Source organism: Metopolophium dirhodum, chromosome 2 (genome assembly GCF_019925205.1).
Source record: "Metopolophium dirhodum isolate CAU chromosome 2, ASM1992520v1, whole genome shotgun sequence".
Classification (NCBI taxonomy): Eukaryota; Metazoa; Arthropoda; class Insecta; order Hemiptera; family Aphididae; genus Metopolophium; species Metopolophium dirhodum.
Window position 1 is genome coordinate 38,114,642 of NC_083561.1, and position 27,943 is coordinate 38,142,584.

The following is a 27,943-nucleotide window of genomic DNA, read 5'->3' on the forward strand; positions in this document are numbered from 1 at the left end:
AATTACTTAGTTGTCTACCTATAAATTATAATAAATAAAATTCGTTTAATAAATTTAATTATCTGGATAAATTCATCTAGATAACGGTGATTTTTATCTTAGATAACTGTGCAAATTAATATTCTCTATATTTATCTAGATAAAAGAATATTTATCTAGATAATTTATCTAGATTAACTCAACACTTATTATCGTGTACACACACAAATAAAAAAAATAAAAAAACACACATCATTGTAAAATCAATGCATTCATCGGCTCCGCTCAGAAACTAAAATATAACAAACAATTAAAAAATATATATAATATAATTATATATTATATATTATTTTACTTTTTAATTATTTTTCACCCATAAAAACCTGGGCCACACACAATTAGGCGTAGCTCAAGAAATACTATAGACACCACCACCGATTTAATGAAACATTACAATTACCTAATACCTTCATGTTACAAGATAAATTAGGTACCTGGAGGTAAATCTAAAATAAATAGAATTGTGCAAACCCTAAAAAATCAAGTTCTTTATATGGAAAACGTACTATAGATATTAATATGTATTAGATACAAATTATAAAATCTTTCTTTAATCATGGTTCTGATACATTTATATCTTAATAGGCAATTCTTAATTATATAAAATTGTTGTTTTTTTTCATAGTATTAATTTAAAAAACAAATACTTAATTAAATGTAGGTAAAAAAAATAAATATAATATGTTTACAAAAGTTTTACTGCAGTATTATGATAAATATTTAATCAGATATTTTAGTTTTTGCAACTAAAATATTATTATATCATGTAGGTACTATGCTAATTCAAACAAATATTAATTTGAATGTACATAACTAAAATAATTATCTACTATAAAAGTGAATTAAAAAATATTGCAAAAATATTGTATAAATAAAAATATGGTAACGATAATTATTATATAAGATGAATATAAATCTATGAGGGTACTTATTTAAAAATAAAACTTATATTATAATAATGAAGAATTTACAAAATGAAAAAAAACCAACATTTTTAAGTTTTTCACAAGATACGAATTACTGATGTATCACTTATTTACAATAATATATGTAATTAGCATAATAATTACTAACAATAATTAATAGTTAGTCTACTTCCAGTTTTCGAAAACTGCCATTTAGCTGATTGAATCCAGCGATCAAATTATGATTAATATCAGCTTTCGATTTTCTTGTTATAATGCTTTTATCTGATAATAATCGCATATTGTCTAACGCTATTAATTTTTCTCTATTTGCCAGTAATTCTTTTTTCCACAAGCCTAAACAAAAAATTGAAATTAAAAATTAACAAATGTATGTACAGCTAACAATATACTAGTATCTGTATTTATAGCTAAAGAATTAATTACTGATCATTTCGGCCATTGGCATTTCACCACCATACTCTTTGGGTAAAACTTTTTTATCAAGTGTCTCGTGTAACTCGGAAAGTGAATTGTACATCTAAAATGTTAATAATATAAATTAGACCTTTTTTAGAAGTCTGCAGGATTCTCTCGTATAGTGAAAAATATGTTAACACCATTGGTGCAAATACCTCTTCCCCTGTAACTGTTAAGGGGACTCACACAGTTAGACCCATCCATAAACTTAGCCAAGTCGGAAGTCCCCAAATATATTCTTTATAAAATAATTACTTAGTAAATGTCAAATTTTTCATCTATTATTTTAAAATTGAAAAAAAAAAATAATACAATTAATATCTAAAACTGTGTTTGCGTGTTTTATAGAAATCTTACTCCGTTTGCATAATATTATATAATATATGTTTATAGAATATTATAAAATAAATTTAATGCATGAATTAAATTGAAGGTCATGATTTCAGAAAGTAATATAATGGTGTAAATAATAATTTGTATTTTATATAGAAAGCTTTAGTTGTAGGGGGGGGGGGGGGGTAGAAAATGTATTCCTTAGTCGCCTTAAACAATTTGACCTGTTTACGCATTACGCCTATGGTGAGCACAATTACACTAAACCATATTTTTAAGCTGTTTATTTAAGTTTTGTTTTTTCCAAAATTATAATTATATTGAACATTATGTCATTATGATAGCGATTTCAGATTTAGGCACGATTTGATCTACCGTCCAATTAGATCAAATGACAAATACTATGAAAAATGCCTATGTATTATTTAGGGAAAATCACATCATATCAAACGCGAGTTTTTATTAGTTTCATACCTTCATTCGTGCACTGAGTTTTGGGCTTATTCTTGATTGGAAATAATCATAAGCAAACTTGATCGGTGACGGCACGTTCAACAAGTGTATTGCTTTATGTCTCATAGGAATTGATTGCTATAAACAAAAAAAAATGGCAATTAACTTTTTAGACATAACCATTTATATATAGGTAAAACGTTAAATTTAAAAAAACGTGTTATTTATATTTTAACATACGATCTTATAAAACCATTAATGGATATAAACTATATAGAACTATACATCAATATTTTTTTTATTGTTAGTTGACAAAATAAATAAATTATAATATAATATAATAGTATGATTCATAATAAGTTGTTTTCATATGTTGATATTATTCAAGCCCGGATTAAGGATCAATTGGGCCCCGGTACACCATACACTTAGTGGGCCCCCTTTCAACTTTAACTTCAAAATAATTATATCATTACATAATAACGACTTTATAATATTGTATAATTTTTCACTATACAAAAAATATACAGGATGTATCTTATGTCATTGTAGGCGGCTTTTTTTTTAACAATTATGGATCGATGATATGGAATTTCGTTAAAACAAAAAAAGACGTGTTTCTCTATTTTTAACGGATAATTTTTTCTATAACATTTTCAAAATTTTTTTACAGTAAAATGATCAATTTTGGGTCACTAGATTATTAAATATGATCATCTAAATTTTAGTATAATAATATGTTTTAATACTTTTAACTGAAATACCTAATTTACAAGAGCTAATTATTATTTTCTTATAACTACCTTTTTATATACTTAAATAATTAAATCGGTTATCTAAAATGCTCAAAAAAAAAAAAACAAACAAACAAAATTGTTGGCAAACATAATTCATTATTTATAGTAACTTTTCGTGATATAAAATTTAGAACAATTTTATTTTATAATTATTAATAATAATTTACCTATCTACATACCTACCACCTACTTACATAATTTTTTTTTTATACTGTATTGGACGGCTGGACGCGTTAAAAAAATATATTTTGGGGATAAATATGGGCCCCCAAAATCAATGGGCCCCGGGACCGTGCTCCCCTTGCCACCCTTAATCCGTGATTGATATTATTAAGAAGATGAACACTAAACACAGACTAATTTCCTTGCGGTATATCGGTATAGTATTATTATTTCAAGCATGAAAGTAATGACAAATATACATAATTGCATTCGAAAATGTTTCAATTAAAATCAGCTCAGTATATATAGGACGTAATATGTTCATAAACAAAACTAATAGTGAATACAGATATTCAATTATTCAAATTAAATGATTATAAATGTAATTATATTTATATGCTTGTTAATTACTTAAATTAAACAAATTGTATACCTACGTTGTGTATAATTTTTATGGGTTATCACTCGGGTTATCAAGTATCCCCAAAAAAAACTACGCCAATCTCCGTGTAAAAAAACGCTAAATATAAAAAAAAAAACATAATTTCATCAGTTATCATTTTATAGCTAAGTCTTTGAACTATAGATATAATTTATGTTAAAATATTCTGCTAAATAATTGAACTTAGCTTGGTGACTTTAAAACACATGATTAGTATGCCACTGCCTATTTCAGTGATAGTAGCCAGTAGGCTATATTATTATATACTCATTGTGCTAAAGTATTTTTAACTTAAGTCGCCAAGCTAAGTTCAATTGTTTATCAGACTATTTTAACAAAATGATATCTATAGTTCAAAGACTTAACGACATCACAACTTTTAGAGCAGTTTTTTTTCACACGGAGTTTGGCTGAGTGTTTTTATTGAGATATCACTCATTTTTGAATCGTGTTGCTTCCCGTCATAAATTATACCCAGCAAGTATTCGAGTGTTGTTTTGCCAATGTGTACATTGTAAGGCTCTCTTTTCTTTTTATAATTAGTGTGACCCTACCGGGTCATTGGATACACAAAAAAACGTAAAAGTAAAAGTGAATAATTAAAATAATATACCGAGTATATTAGTATATGAGTAAGACTGTAACCATATGCAAAATATACAAAAAGCTAATAACAAAATTGTTCATCTGTAATGTTTACCTCTCCCCACTTGATGAGAGTGGCGAATTCATTAGGAGCGAACAGAGTTATATACGCTGGAGTAATGGAGTATAAATCACCGAAGTGGGTGAATCCCATGACCTGATTGACTTCATCGTTTAGTAATGTCTCATAGGTCAATATATGCACAACACCCAAGTCTTTATTGCTATATTTTCGAAGATCAAAGCCTCCTGTAAATCAAATAAAATGTAAGCACACTATAATATTTATTCATGGTTCACCATTAAGAGAGGACGCAGTACGCGCTTATAATTTGAATTCGATAACCTTGTGTATGTGATCTGTAACCAATTTCACATCCTCACTCGGTATACATTTATCATCATGTAATCACAGGATAACTGTTTATTTTTAAGTTAACGTTTTAATTGTTCAATACTCTACAAATATATAGTCACTATATATTTTTTATATTTATATACACTATATTAATATAGTGTATAGACTTAAAAATTGACAAATTATGCATTTTTGGTTGAATTGAGTAATATTAATAATATAATATATATATAAATATTTGAAACAATAAAAATAGGTAAATTTATTATAATTAAATGTATCATTAAATAAAAAAAAATAAATAAATAAATAAAAATATTTTGTTTATTAAAAAAAAAAAAAATAGTAATTTTATTAGATACAAATAAATAATGTACCTATTGTACCTATAGTACTTAGTATTACAGACGTGTTAATCACACAAAACCGATTGCATTTTAAAATTGAATTAGTAAATACCCTGCAAACACGACAACTAATATAGTACCGAACGGCCAGAGCTGCAGGTAGACAGGAAGGGACTATTCTTGTGTTATTTTAACGGTCAATGTTACGATTTGAGAACCGCAAGTGACCGGAGTCGGCAGGCGTAAGGAGTAACTGCTTGTCATCTTTAACTGGCGATGTTACACGTTAGGTTATCACTAGGGCTAGGATTTATATGCATTGGTATGTTTTTTTCGCAACTTCTGATTACTTATTTTGTAAGTAATGTCAACGAATTAGCTCTAGCTGAGGTAAATGGTGGTATTTTTATTTGTCATATTTTTGCATATTTTGGACAAAATGCATATTTTTGCATATTTTGAACAAAATGAATATTTTTATACATTTCGAGTACAAAAACACAAAAAGTGCATGTTTTATAGTATATTTTATTATAATTCATTTTATCGCAGTACAAAAATACCCAAATGTAATTTTATCGAATATCGATAATATGATAAGTTGTGTGAAAAAAAGTATTTTTAAAAGCTCCGAGTCGTGTGTTGAAATTTCGAGAATAATTTCGAGAACTACCTTTACCTCCACAGCCAATACTTACCCGATGGGGGGGGGGGGGGGACTTGGCTAGAAGCCACATCATATTATGCTGATAATTTTAATTCCATAAAATCGGTGCTTTTGTCTTTAGACGAAAATACTACAAAATCCATAAAGAATGCTATAGCTTTATTTGAAAATAGAACTATACTAAATGATTTAGCTTATATAAAAAGTAACTTTGGCTTTATCACTCAATCTATTTTGAAATTAGAAAATGCATCACTTTTACTCGATGAGAATTTGGAAATCGTTGAAAACACCAAATCTAAACTTGGCCAAAACAAAGGACCGATCGCTGAAAAAATCGACAAAAAATATAAAAATGTGTTAGAAAAAAATACCGGGCTAAAAGCTATGTCTACGTACGTAATATTTTAAATGGCAACAATGTAGATGAAGATTTTCCAAATCTAACTCCTGGGGAAGTTACAAAATTTAGATATGCAAAAATTACGTCATGTGATGTCGAACGGAGTTTTAGCAAATATAAAAACATACCAAGGTCAAACAGAAGATCGTTCATTTTTGAAAATATAAAACATCATGTAATTGTTTCATGTAATTCATTCGAGTTGCTTTATCAATTTTATATCAATTAATATTTTAGAGATTGTAAGATTTTAGAATTTTTTAAATGTTTTTATATTTAAGTGTTTAACATATTTATTTTTATTAATTGGTATTTAAAAAAAATGTATTAGTTTTAGAGATTTTAAGATTTTAGAATTTTTTAAATGTTTTTCTATTTAAGTCTTTAACATATTTACTTTTATTAATTGGTATTTAAAAAAAAATTATAGAAAATGTTTTTTTTTTAAATATTATTTATTTGGTTTATTTAAGCATATTTTTATTGCATATTTTTGCATATTTTTAATAAACCCAATGCATATTTAATCATTTTTATTGCATATAAATCCTAGCTCTAGTTATCACATTAGTTGCATGGCAAATCGATTAATTTAATGGTTCAATATAATTTAATGAACCGCAATCATGGGCCAATAAATCAAGTTTGAGGGATCATTAAAGCTCACTATTGATTCGTTAAATGTTTAGTGATTTTTTATGTAACCAGACATAGGTATTTTTATTACACAGAGAAAAATGGTTTTGTCATTGTCGGCAGGGAGGAGTGACTGATTTTTCAACATACACTAATATTGATCATTAATAATATAATTTATAGTTACCGTTTAAACCTATATCTAAGTTATTATAAATATTGAAAAAAAAGTCATGGGGAATCTATCCCCTTGCCCTCCTCCCGTTTGACTGCCACTATAATATCACAGTCAAAATACAAATCAAATCAAAAAATAAAAAGTGTCCAAAAGTTGAGCACGGACCAACTCTGGAAAATTCCTAGTTCAATCATCGTTAGTAAAAGTTATACCTTGATTGCAATAGCCAATCAGAATACGATAATAGGCACACCTATGGACTATGACACACGACTTTGACTTCATACTATCGACCGTGTTATCTACACATGCCAGTACGCCAAGCACCGACAGGACGTGATTACCGTGATTCATTATACATTTTGAATGCCTATAACTTGGAAACGAAGTCCGAGCGACAGATTGTAATTGTGCCATCGAACGTTAACTCGGTGAAAAACGGAAGTACTAGAATATTATTTTTAATTTCCCTTTTAAATAAGTTGTGTTCTGACACAAATTACCTACTGGCTACTATAGTTGTAAGTTCTAACTAGTATTTTATAGCTATATTCAATACTACAATGTAGGTAGGTATATAATAATTAATAATTTTTTGTATTTTATTGTTTTACTTACTAGCAGTACCAATAATAACTCGCCGACCATGGTTATCCCTAAAAGGCGATACAAACAAGTATCCGGAGTCAATAAGTTCGTTGATTGATGGAATTAAACAGTCTAGGCCCATGAAGTACATTGAGAATCTTTGTCGAAGATTCAAATATTTAAGCAGCATTTGTTGAGCCATCGGTAAACTAAATTTCTTAGTACGCAAGAATCGTAACAAAAAGTTTTCATCTGAAATATTAATATATTATTTTAAATGAATAATCGCAAGCACAAAAATATATGAAAATGATAACTTTAGTATTCTACATAGTTAAGTGACTCTCGTTTAAAGTATATCTATTACGGAATTACATAAGAAATGTATATCAAACAAACATAACGTACAATATATTATAGTATATTACCCAAAACCTTAATAATATAAGTCATACAAATTTAAAGTCACCATAACATAATAACTAATAATATAATAATACTATATTGAGGCTGAGGACTTCTAGTTTATTTTTAAATATTTTTTTAGGAAGGTTGCATTACGATGGGCGATCTATAAATATGTCTTATAGCTGTATAACAATTTTATTTTACATATTTAGTCATTAGTGCATATTTGAATGCATTAGACAAATAATTAAGAAGATGTTTTGCAATGTTTCTATGTAGTAAAGTTTATGGTCAAATGAGTTTGGAATAAATATAAAAACACATTAGGATAATAATTGTCGGTATGAAATTAATAATTAAACTATTTCGAAAATCCGATCCGATACCGCCGATTAAAACCATGTCTCATATTACGTCTACCTATTACATTCAACGCACGTGGGAAATTAACTGTGTAGTTAATTATTAATTTCCGTCATCATTTGTCAAGAGATCGTGAAATAAATTAACTTTTCAAGTTTTTATTTTATTAACTTTATCGAAATATATTATTATTTGTATTTCCTATATCTAAATATTATTATTTATCTGCTACATAGAAGTCTTCGGCACTAATATTATTATACTTGCTTATATTGGTATCTCTAGAATATAATATAGTCTGTCTGTTCACTTTAAAATACGTAGATTTACTAGTAGGATCAATAACTCGATTATTTAAATTCTAAACATCCGTCTATTGAGGTTAGACAAAAACTTTACATCTCAAATAAAAAAACTAGAGTTTACTTTAAGACGTAAGTCACACGAAATAAAATTATTTAGAGCTTTTGATCGAATTTCGTAACAACATTTTAAAATATAATTATTTACCATACCGGTATTTACGTTTTGAATATCCGCATTTTTTAATATCCACTGTCGAAACGCAGAAATAGCTTGATTACGAGCACTTTCATTTTCCCGTAACTGAATCAAAGCCACTTCTTGAATATGCTTTGGTAATGCACAAGGCTCTAAGCATTCCCACCAGTCATCCGTGTGCTTTTTCTGATCATCATCGCCCACAGAAGCGTTTGTCGGTGACATCGCTGAAAAAATATTTAAATACACGTCCATATGTTATTATAGTTATAACTCTTTAAAACATATTATGTATTTATACTTCAGTATACTACCTACGATACAAATTTAAAATAAAAATAAAAATAAAAATCATAAATATGACAAGGAAATACATGTAACTCGCTCTTTTCGAAATAAAGATAAATTGTATATAACAACAAAACCGAAGGCGATTATTGATGACATATAAATATATAATATTATAATATCTTATATTATAAATTTTTACTATAATTTCTTCATAAAGATAAATTTTAGTAGGCCCAGTATAATGTCTGAGCAAATTAAAAAAAAAATGACTTTATCCTGTATAATAGATAGTGATAATATACACACCTGTAGTTGTTGTCAAACGATTTGTGAAAAATAAATGATTATAACAAACGCGAAAATGCCAATCAACAAATGTATAGAATTTAATAATAATGCTTTCTCTTGCGATGTCTCGGGACTGAATATTTCTTACATTGTTTAACAAAATGTATACTCTTAAGATGTTTTTGAATGCTAAGAATATATCCATATCCCTACCTAGTACCAATGTATTGTAGTATAATTTCCCCTGCCTATTTGATGAAATAGTAGTGGGGTGTTTGAGTAATTGTTTTGTATAGAAAAAATATTTACTTAACTACAAAACATAGGTATTGGCTTATACACGTTTACAAATTATTTAAATGCCATAATGACTGGAATAAAATATTTATTCTTATTTCCTATACAAGGTGATTTTTTTAACGTCAAACATTCGCTATCTCGAAAGGCACTAACGAGAAATGAGTAATTCCTGCAGTGAGGAGAATCATCCTGTTTAGTTAAACAATAACATATCATTATGATGTCACATTATCAATTAGAGTTATTTTCTTTATAATTTATTCGGTCTTACTGTCTTAGGGTACCTATTCATATATTTTCAGCAGAATTGTTTTCAAATGTATTCCGTTTAACACAAGACACTCATTATTTCTGAAAAAAATAACGTTTTTGAAAATATTTTACTTAAATAATTTTATATCGTTCAAAACATCAATTTATTTTTAGTTTTTCACTCTTTCGAACGACAAGTACAATTTAAATTTAATTTTCCGAAGAAGAATAAAATAAAATAACTATAAAAACAAACTGTGTTTTTATATTTTTGAGATTTTTTGGTCACAGAATAACCTACTTATGTGGAACCTTGTTTTAAATTTTCAACCCTTAGCTATAAAAGTTGAACATTTTATAAATGTTTAACTACAAAACCGTTTCAAAATTTAAAATTTGGTTACAAGATACTTTGGAAGAAAGTCGAAGCAGTTTGTCTGCCCCAAACGGTGATGACTGATGACAGACACAAAAATCACACACATCATTGTAAAATCAATACATACATCGCTGCGCTCAGAATTTAAAATGGTAAGAAATAAGAATATATATATTTTTTTAGAAAAATGTTGTTTTTAAACGACTTAAAATTGTTTACTAGAACAGATTTTTTCCTTATATGTTCAACTATACCTACTAACTAGAAAAAATAGAAACTACGTAAATGATCAATATTTGTTAGTGTACCTATGCCACCGTGCCAAGCAATAGTAGGTACAATGATAATTAAGCCAAAGTTTATTATACAAACACAATCAAAACGTATTATTCGCTTTGTGTTTTTTCAATATGCCTATATGCTGGATAATGGGCATTGTTTTTTGTTTTATTTTGATTATATATTATTGCTAGTCGGTCATGGATTTCTTCATGAGTATCATAAATATAATGAAATAAATAATAACTTAGAATTTAAAACAACCTTACATAATGTAAGTTTCTAATATCTTTTTTTAATCAACTGTAGAAATTATCAAATAATTTTCACTGTAATATTGTCAGATAGATATTAATAACATCAATATACAGCAAATCTGTATAAATGTATTATTACTTATATCACATAAGCAATATAGTATGTCCTAATGAAGAAGCATGTTAATATATTATACATATTCAATAAGTTTTTTATTCTATTATTCAAAGGACAATTTGTCTTGAATAATTTTATAATATTAAACATACCTATTATAATTATAAAAAAAAAATTATTCAGTAGGTATACACAATTATTGTAACCATTTATTCCGTAAAGAGTATTGATTCCGTAATTCGTAAATGGTAATAGTAGGTATAAAGACGTAAAGTATATTTCTTCTTTCATGAATTAATCATAAAAATTAAAAACATAAAAAAAATGTATGTCTCAATAGTTTTAAGTATAAATATAACTTTTTTTTGCCTAACCCAGTAACCCATGATAAAAACTAAAATTAAATTACCTTTTCACGTTTTATCAAATGATGTTTTATGTATGGAGATTAGGTCTCCCAAGTATTTTAAAGAAAATACAAGTTTCTACGTTTTTTTATGTATAAAACAATAATTGCCTTATAAAATAATGAAATATTCTAAAAAAATGATCGAAATACTTTCTTAGTTCATAATCTACAATTTAAAAGTGGATTTTTTTAAGTGTATAATTTTAGTAGACATTACGTCGTTTTATTTACCTATTTATATTGGATATTTTCGCAGATGATTGTTAATTATATATTTTCAATTTTAAATTTGAATGAATAATTAATTTCTCATACTTAAACATAATTATTAGATATCCATATACTATACAGTATATAAATATCCTTTCTCTCACACATACGCGTGCAAGTCGTACAGTAAGTGCTAAGTACTAAGTAGGAATAGTAGAATAATCATATGTTTTAAATGAAAAAAAAGAACATTTGACTTAATAAGAGAAGATCGCTTAATTAAGGCGAAAATCCACATTTTATGGCTGAATGAGATTGTTTCAACTATTTACTTGTGGCTTATAATCTATATACCTATATACAACTATACATTATACGACACACATATATTATAGTTTAGGTAATAATTTATATTATTAAAATATTACAATTACGAATGGATATTCTATCATTGGTTTTTATTTTAAATACCTATTCGAATAAATTATATTTAGATTCGTTTTTTTTTAGCGTACCTACCTTTGGTTAGTTCGCAAATCAACATTAATAAGTATAAATGGTAATACATATACGATTAAAAATTTACAATATAGGTTAAAAACACAAGTCAACATAATATCAAAATATCAAAATTAAAATTAAAATAAATCATGAAAAATCGATTACAGCAGTAATAAATAAATATAGTCTGTTATATTTCAAAGATTCATAAGCTAATGTCTAATTCTTGAATCCATTCCAATGAATCGGTATTAATTTCTGAATGAATTCTATGTTACCTACCTACTTTTCTGGTACGATTAGGTACTTTCAGTTTTGATTTAATATATTTATAATAACATCACACTTGCCCGGGTACACATTACCCACAAACCCACTCCCATTACTCAAATAGTCATTATTTTATCCTATTTCTATAGGTACACATATTATTTTATTTATTTTTTTTTTTTTCGTGCTCTGGTTTAGAGTTTTATTTATTTACTCCTCTTGTACATACATATTTAATGAATTGTATGTACAATCTATATAGTCGTATAAAATAATATAAAGGTATTCTTCTATACAATAAATTATAGTAAACTGTAAACACTAAACAGTATACACAATATACTATGTGAATGTACTATGTACATGGACATACTATGTGTATTGGCACTTAGTGGTAATATTGTTATGGGGTATCCATTATGTATTCAAATTCTATGTAGGTTGGTAGGTACCTACAAAATGTCTATAATTTAATTAAAAGCGTAATATGAATTGAATAAAATAAAATTACTGAAAGCTATTCGACTGACGTATATATATATTATATATGTTACCGGCCCCGCCCCACAAGGGGAAAATTCGACTTTCCCGGCAAACGAGTAGAGCAGGAATTACGAAAAGCTCCTAAGGAATTCACAGGAATTTAGCACTAATTATTCGCACAAAAATATTGCAAATATATATTTTTTTGGTGGTGGGGGGTGGGTACATATCAATATTGCCTAATAAAAATAACATATATACCACTATTTTGCATTTTTGGGATCCAGTCTATGATAGATATATATAAACACAGGGTCCTTCAAATTTGAAGAAAAAATAGATTTCCTAATGACATCTTAAAATTATGAAAAAATTACCTATATATGAAACCGATTTAGAGTCATATAATTTAGATGAATATGATATTATATAATTGTTTTTTTTTTTTAATTAAAAAGGGGAGATTTGAAGGTTAAATTTTAAAATTCAAATGGGAACCTATATTTTTGAAAAGTGATACATATTCAGTTTATTTAATTAATGAATACTATTAACATTTGAATTTTGTGTTTAATTTGTAAAATATCATCAATGAATAATAATAATAATAATGCATGTGTGTGCTTATGATATACGTTGATGCACTATTGTACAATCTTAATAATCTGCGTGCTATCTAACTATTGTCTATCAATGTATTACAGTAACAAAACGCGTGTTTGGTATTTTATATTACGTGAGTTAAATAACTGTATTGTATTGATAATATAAAAACTCATTGGCTAATACGAGACATTATACTTATACCTATAACCGGATTACAAATAAGTACTATGTGGTAGTATAATATGGTCGTAGACAGAAGAGCTGGGAATGCACAGGACACAATAGTCGGCAATTACATTTTTCGAACTGTAACCGATTTTAAATATTTGGGAACTAATATATACAATGCAAATAATATGCATAATGAGATAAGACTAAGAATCTCGGCCGCTAATAAATGACATTTTGCACTGGGAAAATTATTAAAATCAAAGTAATTATCAAAAATCAACCCTTTACTGCTCAAGCTACCAATAATACGACCAGTTATATCCTATGGGTGCAAAACGTGGTCGGTTAGGAAGGGCGATGAAGAGAATGTCGATGACATTCGAAAGGACAAAACCGAGACGTATCTATAGAAAATGGAGTGTATAGAATAAGAACCAATGGAGAAGTTTACCAAATGAACCTAAAGCACAACATCAAATCATTTATAAAAGGCAAACATTTAGAATGGGTGGGGCACGCATGGAGATCCATTGGTATAATAAAAGATGTAATGACAGGCACTATCAATGGGAACTTACAGACCTAAGGGACGACCTAGATAGAGGTAAATAGACACAGTCAAATAAATCATACCTCGAAAAATGTGCTCCAGGATCAAAATTAGAAGAGATTGTAGATAGAGATAGATGGCATCAAATAGTAGAAGCAAAAAAGCTATAGAAGCTAAAAAAAAATTGTATAACTAATTCTACTATGATACTATTGAAACGGTTTATATATTCTCAATAATTTTACATAATATTTATTATTTATTAATTATATTTTTAAAAAACATAAATCATACAATAGTATAATAACTATACAAAATTATTGTACAAATCATAATACAATCAGAATACAAATATACCCAATATATATGAAAATATCTTTATTTTTAGACTAATGTTGGTAACTACCTACTTGAAATGTTTTTAATTTAAATAATAACGTAGGTACATAATTTTTTTGAATCGACTTAATATTATAAATACTATTTCTAAACACTGCAAAAAGACAACATCAATTTCAAAAACTTGCATGATTAAATTTCGCGTTCAACGGCCTCAAGGACCTTGAACTTCAACAAACTTAATGTCAAATGATGCATTCATTCAAATAAATTCAAATAAACACCATTTAAAGAATATCACATCTTTCGGTATAAAATATAAATATATGATCACATCAATAAAAAATTATAATAACTACTAACTAGAACTTATCTAGATGTTTTTAAATTAAGGAAAATAGTTATACCTAACTAGGTTTTCTTAGAGACTTGTTGCTCTAATAACACAGTAGACACGCAAATATTCATGCATATATCTATCCAAACATGACCAAATATGAACCGAATAAAAAATATTGACTTGAAATTTTGTAATTAATTGTGTTATTAATTTTTCTCTTACGAATAACTTTAATACTTCCATATCAATGTCATCATCCTTTAATAAAAACAATATCATAAGTCAATAGAAATAGTCATCGGCTGATACATTTTTTTAAATTTAATTTATGTCCCAATCATGATAATGTCAACATAATATATTTTGAGTGGTGCGTATGACTTAAAATAAGATTTAGAGCAATTTTAAAACTTAACATTTTATCTTAAATTTTATTAAAACAATGTGAAGTTGTAAAGATAATAACTTAAATGTGGAAAATAAAGTTTTTATATGAAACGATTCCTATTCATTAATAAGACTTACTATCATTATAGTAATTAATGAATATTAATATTAATATTATTATTCCCAAGCTTTGCGTGAGCAATAAATAAAAAACTTGTTTTTATCTTAAACATTGAGTAACTATTCATGACAGTCGACAGATAGCTATGGACTGGCAGTTATTTAAAGAGCATATAACTTATAAGTGCACGCAAATACTTTCGATTTGGACTACGTCAATAAGTGAAAGGACAATAGAAATGTAGAAACAAATTTGTATTATAAAATGTTAAAGATTTTATAGTAACTTTTAAATATCTATTAGTTCTGAATTGATTTATTTTACATCATAATATGTTAAACAACATTTTAAGAATAATTGGTTTTTACATATATTTAACCCGCAGGTGAATACCGAATACTGGTTGGTGCCTAGTGGCTAGTGGTTATATTGTTTAATAATAACCGGATGAGACATTCGTTAAACATATCAAAAAAAAAATTATTAACCTAACCCAGTCATTTAAACCCATCAACTGTAAACTCATCAAATTCTAAACAGCTCATTATTTTTAATTACCTACAATTTACTCCATTGTTGACAAAATAATTGTTTTATTTATAGTTTACTATAGGTAAACTATGAAGCATAAACATTTACTTACCTTCTACAATAGCATGTTTTAAAGAAAAAAAATGTACAAAAAATCAGTTCATAAAAGTCTAGACGACAAAACCGTGTAGACTATAATAATAATAAAATGTATCCACGTTGTAAAATAATTAATTTAAATAAAACCGATGGTCCGAAAAGGTTTTAAAAAAATGTCCATACGTTAAAATAATTTATTGTTATGAATTGATTATTATACTATAATGTGTTTAATCTACGACTGTATGCCCATTTAAAATAATTCAACTTAATACCAATGTTACAATATTATATGAAAAATATAATATTAAATAGGTAGGTATCTAGTATCTACCATCTACTAAATTGACATATAGTTAATACTTAATACTAACATTTAAAAAAGTATGCACTGTAAATAGAAAATTGCTATATGATACTGTATTATGTACATGCTATAAATATTTACACCAAATAAAATATTATAAAATATGCAAAATAAGAATAATATTTTATTTTTATTTCCAGAACGTGGAACAGATTGATATTTTCCATATCAATTAGGTAACCACCTATCTTTTTTACTTTCATAAAACCAAAATCCTGTAAAACCTTGCTGATAAAGTAATTTATAATTTATTTTAATTTAAAAATATTACTTAACATATTATATATCTGTGGTGGATCTATACTCTATAGTGTAATAATAAATGTCCCTAACAGGCAGGTACATGTTCAGGTACAAGAATATTACTCTGTAGTAACTAATTATATAATGTAATATAGTAACAAGTACATTTTTGTCACACTTTAGATAGTTATTTAAATATTACGATAACATTATTTGGATATTTCTCATTTGACATTGATTCAATTTAATTTGAAAAACATTTAGTCATAAACAGGATTCTAAATAGTTTTTAAAAAACCTTAAACCAGGTATTCACACCACGCACGTTTATTCTGTCTTTGTTTGTTCAAACAAAGTGTGTAGATATAATATAGAAAAACCACTATCTCTCCGTGACGTTTATTGTAAGTTGTAACGATCTACCAGTTTAAATTGGAGTATACAAGTAGGTATCTATCACCTACTTAGGTAGTTATTAAAGGTGAGGAATATGTATTCTGTGATTTTACGTTATTTAGCTCTTTTTTTTATATAAGATAAAGAATATTTATTTGAATAATATGACTTTCCATTAGTTAATATAAGTAGGTACCTACAATGAGAATAAAATATATTTAATGTGTGGCAGTCACTGTGCGCGCTTTAATAAACGTTAAAACATGTTAGTGGAGCGTTCTCAAAATAAAAATTACATTATATTCTTAAAAAAAAATATCATCAAATTATAAGATTTTAAATTTTAGTAGTGCACAATATAACGATGTAAACACCTACAATACATACTATGTATATGTATTTATTTATTTGTATGGACTTAAAATAAGGACCAATTTTATATTGATTTGAAATTTTGATCTCATAATGAAGAACAAAATAGCAAAATGGCAAAGCTGGTAAATGTATAGAAGTAATTTAAAAAATATATAATAGAATGCTATAGCACTTCCTAGCTCCCACAGTTCTAGCTCAGTCTTACACCCATAGCATATAGTCGGCTGACATGTTGCCCAGCTTAGGTGCCGATATCATCGATAGTACCTATAGTAAGTATAAACGTATACCTAGTTACAACTAACCTCGTTGAATTTCAGTTACCTATACAATTAGATTCATTATTGTGATTTTACGTACCTAAATAATTGTGACGCACATAATATTATTGGACCAGCTAATTAAGTAAGTATATACATTATATTCTGTAGTCAATGTTGAAAAAATTGAACGGATACTTTAATTCCGGAAGTCGGAACATGTTAACTACTACGGATGATGGCTATTATAAATAATATTTTCGGGTATGGCTAAAATTGATAAATTATATCCTCTCACTTCCTTAACACGAACGTCGATCTTAAGTATATACCTAATATTCTATATTCTATTAGTTAAACCATCAATTTATTATAATATCAACTTCAGTGATTATATAATATTTATTATGATACATAATATATAAATATACCTAATTAATATATATTGACAGTTGACACGAATTCTAACGCAATTATTTTACAAACGGTTAATATCAGTACAATAAATTCTTTAGAAACATATTTCTATTTTTTTTATATATATATATATATATTACCAATTAAAAAATAAAATGAATAGGAACCTATCTTGAATATTTCTGGTAATACTTAGGCAAAACCGGCACGCCCAAGGTTATTAAAATGTAAAACATAATATTACAGTATAGATACTGTATTGAAAGAGTGGGAATTAACCAATAAATTGCATAATATTTCATCTGGAGAAAGGTTTAAAATCATATAGACAATGAACTTAAGGAAAACTTAATACCAAAAACTTTATCATACAGCAGATAATGACAAGGTAAAAACTAGAGAAAATGACAACAAAAGTAATTAGATGCTCGATAAATTGTATTTAGAACCATAACAATTATTTTATTGTACACTTAAGATAATCGCGTCCGGTTGGTAATTCGAATAGGTACGTACATTTTCCGAATTTTCCTAGGTAGTTATTTAAGTGAACAAAAAATGTATCATTATTTATAATAATTATGTAATAATATGTATATAATTATCATATATGTACCTATTTTTTACAAGTCATGTATATATATCATTGACATCTTGATGAATATTACGACTGTAGTTTAAATTTCTTGTAACTATATTCACCGTAATGTGAAGTTTTGTATATTTAGGATACCCAACGATTCCGCCATTATAACATTGATTCACCTGTAGTTGTTTGCATGTGTAATTTTAAAACAACCTACATCAATTTTGCGCAACGACCAATTATTTTCTCCCGTGGTCGTTCTGCAGGTTTGAATTTCAAATTTGCAAAAGCATTTACATTTGACTTAATTATTTACACCAAATAAATATTATCGTGTACACTATATAGTATTCTTATTGAGTGGAAAAGTCTACCAAATTCATTTACATCCATGAAAAAATTAGCACTTTCATTATTGACTATGTTTGGTTCTACATATACATGTGAGCAGCTATTTTCCTCCATGAATTTTATCAAATCCACATTGAGAAATCGTCTTGGAACAGATATCAGTGCAGCATGTATTCAATTAAAATCTACAAATTATAATCCCAGGATTGATTCGTTAGCTGGAAATATGCAGCAACAAATTTCTCATAAAAAACTTATTTTTGTAATTAAAAAAAATATGTGTTTATTATTAATATGTAATAGTAAATAGTAAATGAATGCTGTAAAGATATATTAATATGTAATAGTAAATAGTAAATTAATGCTGTAAAGATATATTAATATTATGTAATAGTAAATAGTAAATTAATGCTGTAAAGATATATTAATATGTACATGTATCTTTATAAATAGTAAATAGTATAAATGCTGTAAAGTTATATTAATATGCAATAGTACCTAAATAGAAAATGCTGTAAAGTTTAAATATTTTATACACCTAACAACAAATAAAATCATGTTTATATGTTTAATTAATTATTTTTTAAGCAAAAAAAAAGGTCTGACACGCGAGGCAAATAAAATCAAACCAAACATTTTGATTTGACACGCAGTTATCAAAAGGTTCGCCATCCCTGCTATATACGATGTCGTACCTATACCCCGATACTTCCTCGCGTATACAGTAGACTTATAAATCGAAACACACACAGTATACAAGCACTAAACTATACTACCCTAGTGTTTTAACAGCACCAAGTGATCGCCTTTGAAGAACCACTTTCCGTCGTATCTTATTTCTTATGTACATAGCTTAACCTAGTTTCCTATGTTCATATTATACATATAACTGTAATTGGCCTGCTGATATTTACTGATTAAGAACTTAATATTAAATTTGATTCCTTATTAGTTATTATATAATTGTTTTCTTAACTTATAGTTGTATATACACATCTAATGCATAGTACGACAACGAACATACATACCTAATCACGCGTGCCGTGCACAACACTACAATATATTACAACAATTAAATATTAATTCAAAATTGTATTATTTTAATATGCTTAATAATAAGTAACAACTATTCAATGTATATTTTATTATATGAATATTACCCAATTTTTGATTTTTAAGACATTTCTGTTCTCACTAAATTTTATTTTTATTCGATAAAAAAAATATTAGCTATATAAAATATACATAATATAATTAAACTTTATAATTATTATTATATTATCAATACCGTATATATAATGTAAATTTAAAAATGACCACCACCATAATTATTGTTTACCTTATATATTTACTGGCCTACAGGCAACAGTAAAAATCAAATCTAAAGAGATTTTATGAAACTCATATATATTACGTTTTATAAAGTTATGCCTACTAATACGAAGAACTATTATTAACTATTATTGTTATAATAAATTTGTCAACGTCTACTGAAAATCGACAAAGACTTATTTCAATAGTTCTACAATATTTTTCAAGCTAACAAAGTAACTTTCCATACTGTATTCATTTTACAAATTATAACGTGATTGTAATGAGTTTAAGTGTAAACTGTAAAATACACTTAAATATAATGTACATAATGTGTAAATATAGTGTGTACAGTAAAATATACATTGATGATTGATTTATATCAATTGTATAACTATATGAAATAAGAATTACCTGCCCACTCAACAAATCCATTTTAGATTTTATTTGTTACGTATACCTGATCCAATAAAACTAGTTCACCTGTTTAGTATTTTAATACTTTGAAAATACACAGATAATAATTTAATATATTTTTGTTGTTTAGTAAAAAAATAAGTTAATTTCTATTTCGATTTTTAATATTTTTGAAATACCTTCTTAGTTTACATACAAATATAGTTAAAATCAATGTTAGTAAATAACTATTATGTATTATAATGGTTATTATTTTTAAAGAAAAACCTGTTAAATCTATTGGGTAATTTATCAAAAATATGTTTAAGTTGCAGTAGCTAATAAAGTCAGAGGTATAGGTATTACAAATATACGTTAAAATAATTTGTTAATGAATACATAAATTCTACTTTAAACTCTTTTCATAATAATAAATTATCTACTAGTTATACTAGTTATAATACAATGATAAAAAGCGGTAGGTGGATTTCGCTCTGCTGGACGCTGGACAGAAGGTCACAAGTGGGTCATTGTATAATGGATGGTATTAAATTTGAATTCAATGATATAATATCATTGTATACGAAAAACGATTCTAAGCGGAGATGGGTTGTCAGTGTGGATATTTTATATTATATTTCTATTGATATTACTTATTATCAATACGGTAGCCGGTAACTTGAATTTATATTATAAAATTACAACAAAATAACTAAAACCGTTGCTCTTGGTTATTCAATATGTAACTTTGGCCAAATTTGAACATAAAATAACTATAACATGTTTTGGTTACAGAATGACCTATATTTACGTGGAACCTTGTTTTTAATTTTCAATCTTTAGCTATAAAAGTTAAACATTTTATACATTTTTAACAACAAAATAATTGTTAAATTTCAAATTTGATAAATGTTGTCAAAAATCGAACTTTAAATGCTTGTAAAAAAAAATTGTGCCCATGTATTTTTAATATTTTTCAACTATTATTGTAACAATATATCTGGAGTCTTATGTTAAATTTTCATGCTTTTTGACCCAACCAATAAATTTGTATTGACATTTAAAGACAAAAAAAAAAATAAAAATTGAAAATGTCAGTAATAGAAGCACAAAATGAATCAAAATATTTTGAAAATTTTACAAGTGTAGTAATTGATAAAATAAACATTTGAAACAAAGTTTAAGTATCTACGGTGATTAGCTTTTGAATTATAAAAAGTAAGAAAATCACTACATTAGAAATCGACTAAAGGTAGACAAACTTATAAGGAATTTTGTATTATATTTTAAAATCTTAGATTTAAAAAGAAAAATCCTTAAATGCTTATAAAAAAAAATTTTCTATGTATTTTTAATATTTTTTAACCGTCATTATAACAATTTATATCAGAGTCTTCAATTTTCAAGCTTTTTGACCAAACGAATAAAATTGTCTTGATATTTACAGAAAAAAAAAGTAAAAAATTGGAAACTGAATATGTGAAAATTTTATTGTGTATATAAAATGATAATATAAACATTCAGTGAACATTTCATATATCTAGGGTCATTTGTCTTAGAGTTGCACCAAAAACCAAAATCGATTTTGCGTAAAAATTCCTGTTTTTTTTATAAATTTTTATTTTGTTTTTCCCTGCGCTTTTGAAAACTATTGACCTCCTGAAGTACCTATAGATGCACTTTCCCATCGAACTACATATTGTTAAAGGAATTCGAAACAGTTTTACTACTCCAAACGGTGATGACAGATACAAAAATATTAAAAATTTGAGAATTAATAAAAAAAAATTATAAACGTGTGGATCACGACTGTCCAGTGTCCACTATTTCGACTGGTAAGTGACCACAGACCAAACTAAAAATGTTTTTAATATATATTTATAGCAATTTATTTGTGTTGTACTGTTGTAAGTCAATTAACATTTTAAGGTAATTTTTTTTATAAAACAACTGGAATGGCATGGCGTAAAAATAAACAAAAAATATGATTTTAGCAACATGTAGGTAAATATGATGTATTATGATTTATGTGTCTGAGATATAATCTTTGACATCGTATATGGGTTCTTATTTCACAATTTGTCTTCTACGGTTTATGTCTAAAAGAGAAGTATATATATGTGCGTATACAATGTTATATCATGTACATTGTACAATGAACAAGATCAGTACGTTTTTTTTTTTTAAAGATAACTTGTTTTCATTTTGCAATGTGGGTCATGCGGTGTTTTATATAATAAAGATGACCAACAACATCACGACCCCCAACTAAAATAATGCAATAGGATTATAAGAGCCAATTTCAAGAGTAGGTACCTACCTACTCGTATAATAAACCTATACAATTGATAGCGATAGGTATGACTGCATGAGGTATCTTACAAAATAACAATGACAAAATTATTTGTAAACCCAAGTCAAATTAAAAACTGTGATCAAAGATGTTTATAATATTTTATGTACATTTTAAAATAAAGTTTTACTATATATAATCATGGTAGTTTTGAGTAATCAACGCATGATTTGACTGTTATTTTTGTATAGCCCATGTCGATTTTATCATAATATTACATAATACAAGTAGGTATACAAGATAAACAAAGTTTTAAAATAACTATATTATTATTATTATTATTATTTTTATTATTCTTGTTATTACTATATTAAATTCAATTTTCGTGGTGATTTTAAGTAACGTTTAATGATTTAACACGATTAATTTATTGAAAAAAATAGATGTTTAAGTTTTAATTATTAGGGCTGGAATTTTTGTGATATTTCATATTTTTTCTGATGCTTTATAACAAAGCTCAGTAAGTGGAAAATGTGTTTTAGGCGATACTGACAATTTTAATTTTACTCTTGACAAAATGTTAACAGCATTGATTGGCCATTTTTTTTTTCAAAATAAATTTTATCCAGATTATAGTAGTAATAAAAACCATTGTTTATGTATTATACATTATACAAGCTGTACGTCTGTACAGTGAGAGTGAGTCACGTCATACATGTGAGGACTTCTGATACCTAGTTTAGTTATGAAGTAATGAATATCTTTGTATTTGGTTATATTATTTTAGATTAATAAATCAAAAGACCTATTATAAAAGTACCTGTAAATTATTGAATATACAAACAAAATTAAAAATAAAAACAAAAATATATTTTTAATATATTTTTTATGAATATTTAAATCTATGAGAAATACACTAATTTAACGCATTGTTTTTTTTTTTTTTTTTTTTTTTTTTTTATTAAAGAAAATATATACAATCTGTATTAACTATACAATAAGTAATATTGATGATTTATATACAAAACTGGACGGCTTGATAGAAGGGAGTGTCCAAACAACACTACTTCAATTTTTGACTTTTAATTGATGATTTTTTTTTTTTTTTTATTTTAGTATTATTGGTTGAGGAGGTCCCTGGGCCAATTTCGCTTTAGACGACGTGGAGGGTTATCGGGGAGAGTGACGGATGAGAGATTGGAAATGAATGGATTTGGATGGTTGACTGTGTTATTGTGAAATAATTTATAGTAGAGGGAGGCTAGGGTGCTTATGTATGGGATTTTAAGGTCAGAGTGGAGTGTGAGGTTGGACACGTACCAGGGTGCGTTTGTGAGGAGACGAAGACAAATTGATTGGAAGGCTTGGAATTTTTGAATGTTGGATTTTTTGGATGTGCCCCATAACTGTATTCCGTAAGTCATTGAAGGGCGGAGAATTTGTTTATAGATTAGGAGTTTTGTGTAGAGAGGGAGATTTGATTTGAGAAGGTGTTTCATTTTGTGGAGTTTAAAGTTAAGTGATTTCCTTTTTGTTTTTATGTGAACTGCCCAAGTGAGTTTACTGTCGAGATGGACTCCGAGGTAACGGGTGGCATGTGCTTTGGGAATCGTGACGTTATTGAGGGTCATGGGGGGACTATGGTCTGGACGTAGAGTAAAGGTTATGTGGGTAGATTTATTTGGATTTATTTTGATTCTCCACAAGTTGAACCAATTTTGTAGTTCATTGAGATGGGATTGTAGATTTTCGGATGCTATGGTTAGGTCAACATTAGTCGATATTATGCCTGTGTCATCTGCGAAAGTAGCAAGAGTGGTGTTCTCAAAGTGAGGAATGTCGGAGGTAAATATATTGTAAAGAGTAGGTGCTAACGCATTGTTTGCAATAATTATGAAGGCATTGACAACCCACCCATACTAATTATTTATTATTGTAACTATTTCAACCTTTTGAGTGCCATAGACGCATATATATATGCGTCCACCATACAACAACCGTAAAGTGCCATGGACGCATATTTGCGTGTTTGCTTGTTAAAATCATTTACTGCCGTTATCAATACTTAAATGTATACCAATCTTAGATCATATACAATGGATGGAGCTATGTGTGTATTTCTCGTATGCCGAGCTGGGTCCAACATAACCCCCCACCACCCATTTGATTTCAAGGTACAACGAGTTATTACGCATGCGCTTCGCCAACAATCACTATAAAATAACTAATAAGTGGGGGGTTATGTTGGACACAGCAAATGATTAAAGTAGCCCCATCCATTGTATATGATCTAAGATATCAATAGATTGCAAATTCAAAGTCGAATCCAAAGACATTCAGTAAAAAAATATCGGATAAATATCAATGAAGTTATAAGTGAATTAATTATTTTGTCTTTAATTTGGCACTCAAAGCCGAATATAGAATGAGTTTGAATTGAATTTAATTTGTTATATCTGTTTATGGTCCACAAGACGTGAATTGCAAATATAACTGATCAACTGTAAAAATAAAATAACTTTATGGTTGCACTTAAGACGTATCTATCGTACTACTTTTATAGGTGCAGCTCACGAAACTTTTCGTATTGGCCAATTATATTACATAACCAAGAAATACATTAATTTTTAAGACAAGTCACTAAATTTTCAATACCTATGTGCGCAGTGTGCAATCATCTTTTTGAAAAATAAATTATAAAATATGCACACCCACACATTGCTAACGTATATTGATGAACAAAATTATATTTTTTATGTATAACTTTCACTCAAATGACACTCACAATTAATATTTATTATTTAATTCGACAATATACATAGATTAAATTACGTCTCATAAATATTTTATAGAAAATAAAAATCATAGTCTCATAAGAAAAAAAATGTAATTATTTATTGATTTATGGTATATTAAACTCGCTGAATTTCACATTATTTTGGGGATAAAAATTATCCAAAAATTAATAGGTATATAAATACAGGCATATACTATATAGGTACTATGAATTACGATTGCGATCATGGGATGGAAATGCACGTCATCCTCCGTCCTTGCATACATAAAATACAGCAAAAATTGTAATGGACCGTAAAAAAGAGAAGTTTACCTCCCTGTCTACTATAAATTTTATTTTGTTTAGCGTCCCACTTTAATTAAATAAATTAAACATACATAGATTTAAAGATTTACAAATAAATTATATTTTAGATCATATATCTATTAGAATATTATATTACTATGGAATGATATTACTATAACGATGCCACGGTGATATCTGATAACTCATAAGGGGAATGATATATTATTCGATTCTATTTTATTTCTTATATATTACACAGAAAAGGTTTGCTCAAATTAAAGGTTTATAAATTAATATAATATTTAGCAGATAATTCGGATGTTGGGCTGTCTGAATTTAACCTTTTTTCCTTGTGGCATCACTACATGGGGGTCAAACTGTTTTTACACATGACTTAACCCCCATGCAGCATCGATTATTAAAAATCAATAATTTGTACAACTTTGATATTATGTCCTCGTGGGTCAGGATCTACTTTCCTCAGCGGCGCTATTTATACTCAATGGTACTACAAGAGTATGGTTTGATAATCATGTTAAAATTCAATATCAAAAGATCTAAATATACTTCAGTTAAATGTAATTACAAGTATTTAAAAAAAGTAAAATATCACCTAATATTAAAATAATATCTATAAATTACAAGTAAGTATACATATACCGTATATATAAAAATCATATGATATTATGAATATAATGAATTATAATAATTGATCATCTTAATTAATCATAGTGCATGTAGTTGCAATTCAAAATGTTCATCAATCATAATACTTCTAAAAACATAACTTCATTGAAAATAATCGATTTGATCGTTGGGTTATAAAATATGTTTGACCAAAGTATATTCTAAAACATGCACGTTTTCCTAGTTTTTAAATATGTATGCTTCACCATTTCAATCCCAACAGCATACATAAATATTTTCTTTGGTTAATCAGATAAACAACATTTAATTTCTCCAAGTCTTAATAGATTTGAATTATTTATAACGCGAGTTATAAATATTATATTCGAGTTTATATAAAGAAATGAAAGGACCAATTTGTATGTATATTATAAATTATTACCTAAACAATATTTTTTGAAAATACCGCTTTTAAGTTTGAAACATTGAAATCCGTAGAAATAAAATAAGCTATTAGTTTCCTTACAACTATGACCATGACTTCAAAAGTTCCACTCGAAATCGTTAACAATTAAAATAATATATAAATATCAGATTTTTGAAAATGTCTAATAATTTACGACTAACGAATCAAAATGGAAACTTTATGAACGTGATCATTGAACTCAAACTTGTGATAAATGACTAGACATTGAATATTTAATTAAAGACATTTAATTTTTCAAATTTACTACAGATACTATAACTTTCAACTTATAATTTATAGTCATTTGTTGTATTTAAAATGTAAATTAATATATAATTGTATAGGTTTAGCCGTTTAGGTACTTAATTAGTAATTACTATCATCAAGTCAGTCCTAATATTTTCAAACATTAGTGCATAATATAGAAGCTTTTATATTTGAATGCATACAATAATATTTACTATTTTATCAACATTTATCGTTGCATATAGAACTTTGGAAATAACACGTCGTATACTAATACTATAAAATGTTTGTGATTTTTTTTTTTTACATAAAAATGGGTTAATTTTATTTAAAATAACGGTCATATTTGTTGTGTTATGTATTAAGAAAATGAATAGTAACGATGATAGTATTATTATTCTATCGGTAGGACACATGTTGGTGACGACTTGTATTATATTATATTAGTTTAAAATTTAAAAAAAAACACAGTGATGTGACTTACCGAGATACTCTATGTGTGTCGTGAATTTGTGATGATGATGTCGGCGGCGGTCCGCTGGCTGAACGACAACGGTTAACGAGTCGGCGGCGATACTATTAGAGCGAACGAGCACCTGTAGAGTATGATCGCAGACTCCATGACAACGGATTCTGTAATG

General features: G+C 27.0%; 1 protein-coding gene across 2 annotated transcripts; it reads right to left on the reverse strand.

Annotated features, from left to right (window-relative positions):
• Window positions 1–719: 719 nt before the first annotated feature.
• LOC132939531 (clavesin-2-like) lies at window positions 720–27,943 on the reverse strand. 2 transcript variants are annotated; one of them, XM_061006753.1, is made up of 7 exons: window positions 27,787–27,943; window positions 8,720–8,932; window positions 7,464–7,685; window positions 4,312–4,505; window positions 2,232–2,348; window positions 1,392–1,485; window positions 720–1,301 (listed from the first exon to the last, which is right to left on the reverse strand). In XM_061006753.1, the coding sequence occupies exons 2-7, from the start codon at window positions 8,928–8,930 to the stop codon at window positions 1,126–1,128; spliced, it is 1,014 nt and encodes a 337-aa protein (XP_060862736.1). In that variant the 5' UTR covers window positions 8,931–8,932; window positions 27,787–27,943; the 3' UTR covers window positions 720–1,125. The 2 variants fall into 2 exon arrangements, with proteins under 2 accessions (XP_060862736.1, XP_060862737.1); XM_061006754.1 differs by lacking the exon at window positions 27,787–27,943 and adding an exon at window positions 9,303–9,427.

Bases quoted from the DNA above. Each gene is read 5' to 3' on its own strand.
- LOC132939531 (XM_061006753.1), bottom strand. From the start codon at position 8,930: ATGTCACCGACAAACGCTTCTGTGGGCGATGATGATCAGAAAAAGCAC. The intron at 7,686-8,719 runs GTATGGTAAATA...TTAATATTTCAG, and splicing joins TATTCAAAACGTAAATACCG to ATGAAAACTTTTTGTTACGA. The intron at 1,302-1,391 runs GTAATTAATTCT...TTTTTTGTTTAG, and splicing joins GCCAATGGCCGAAATGATCA to GCTTGTGGAAAAAAGAATTA.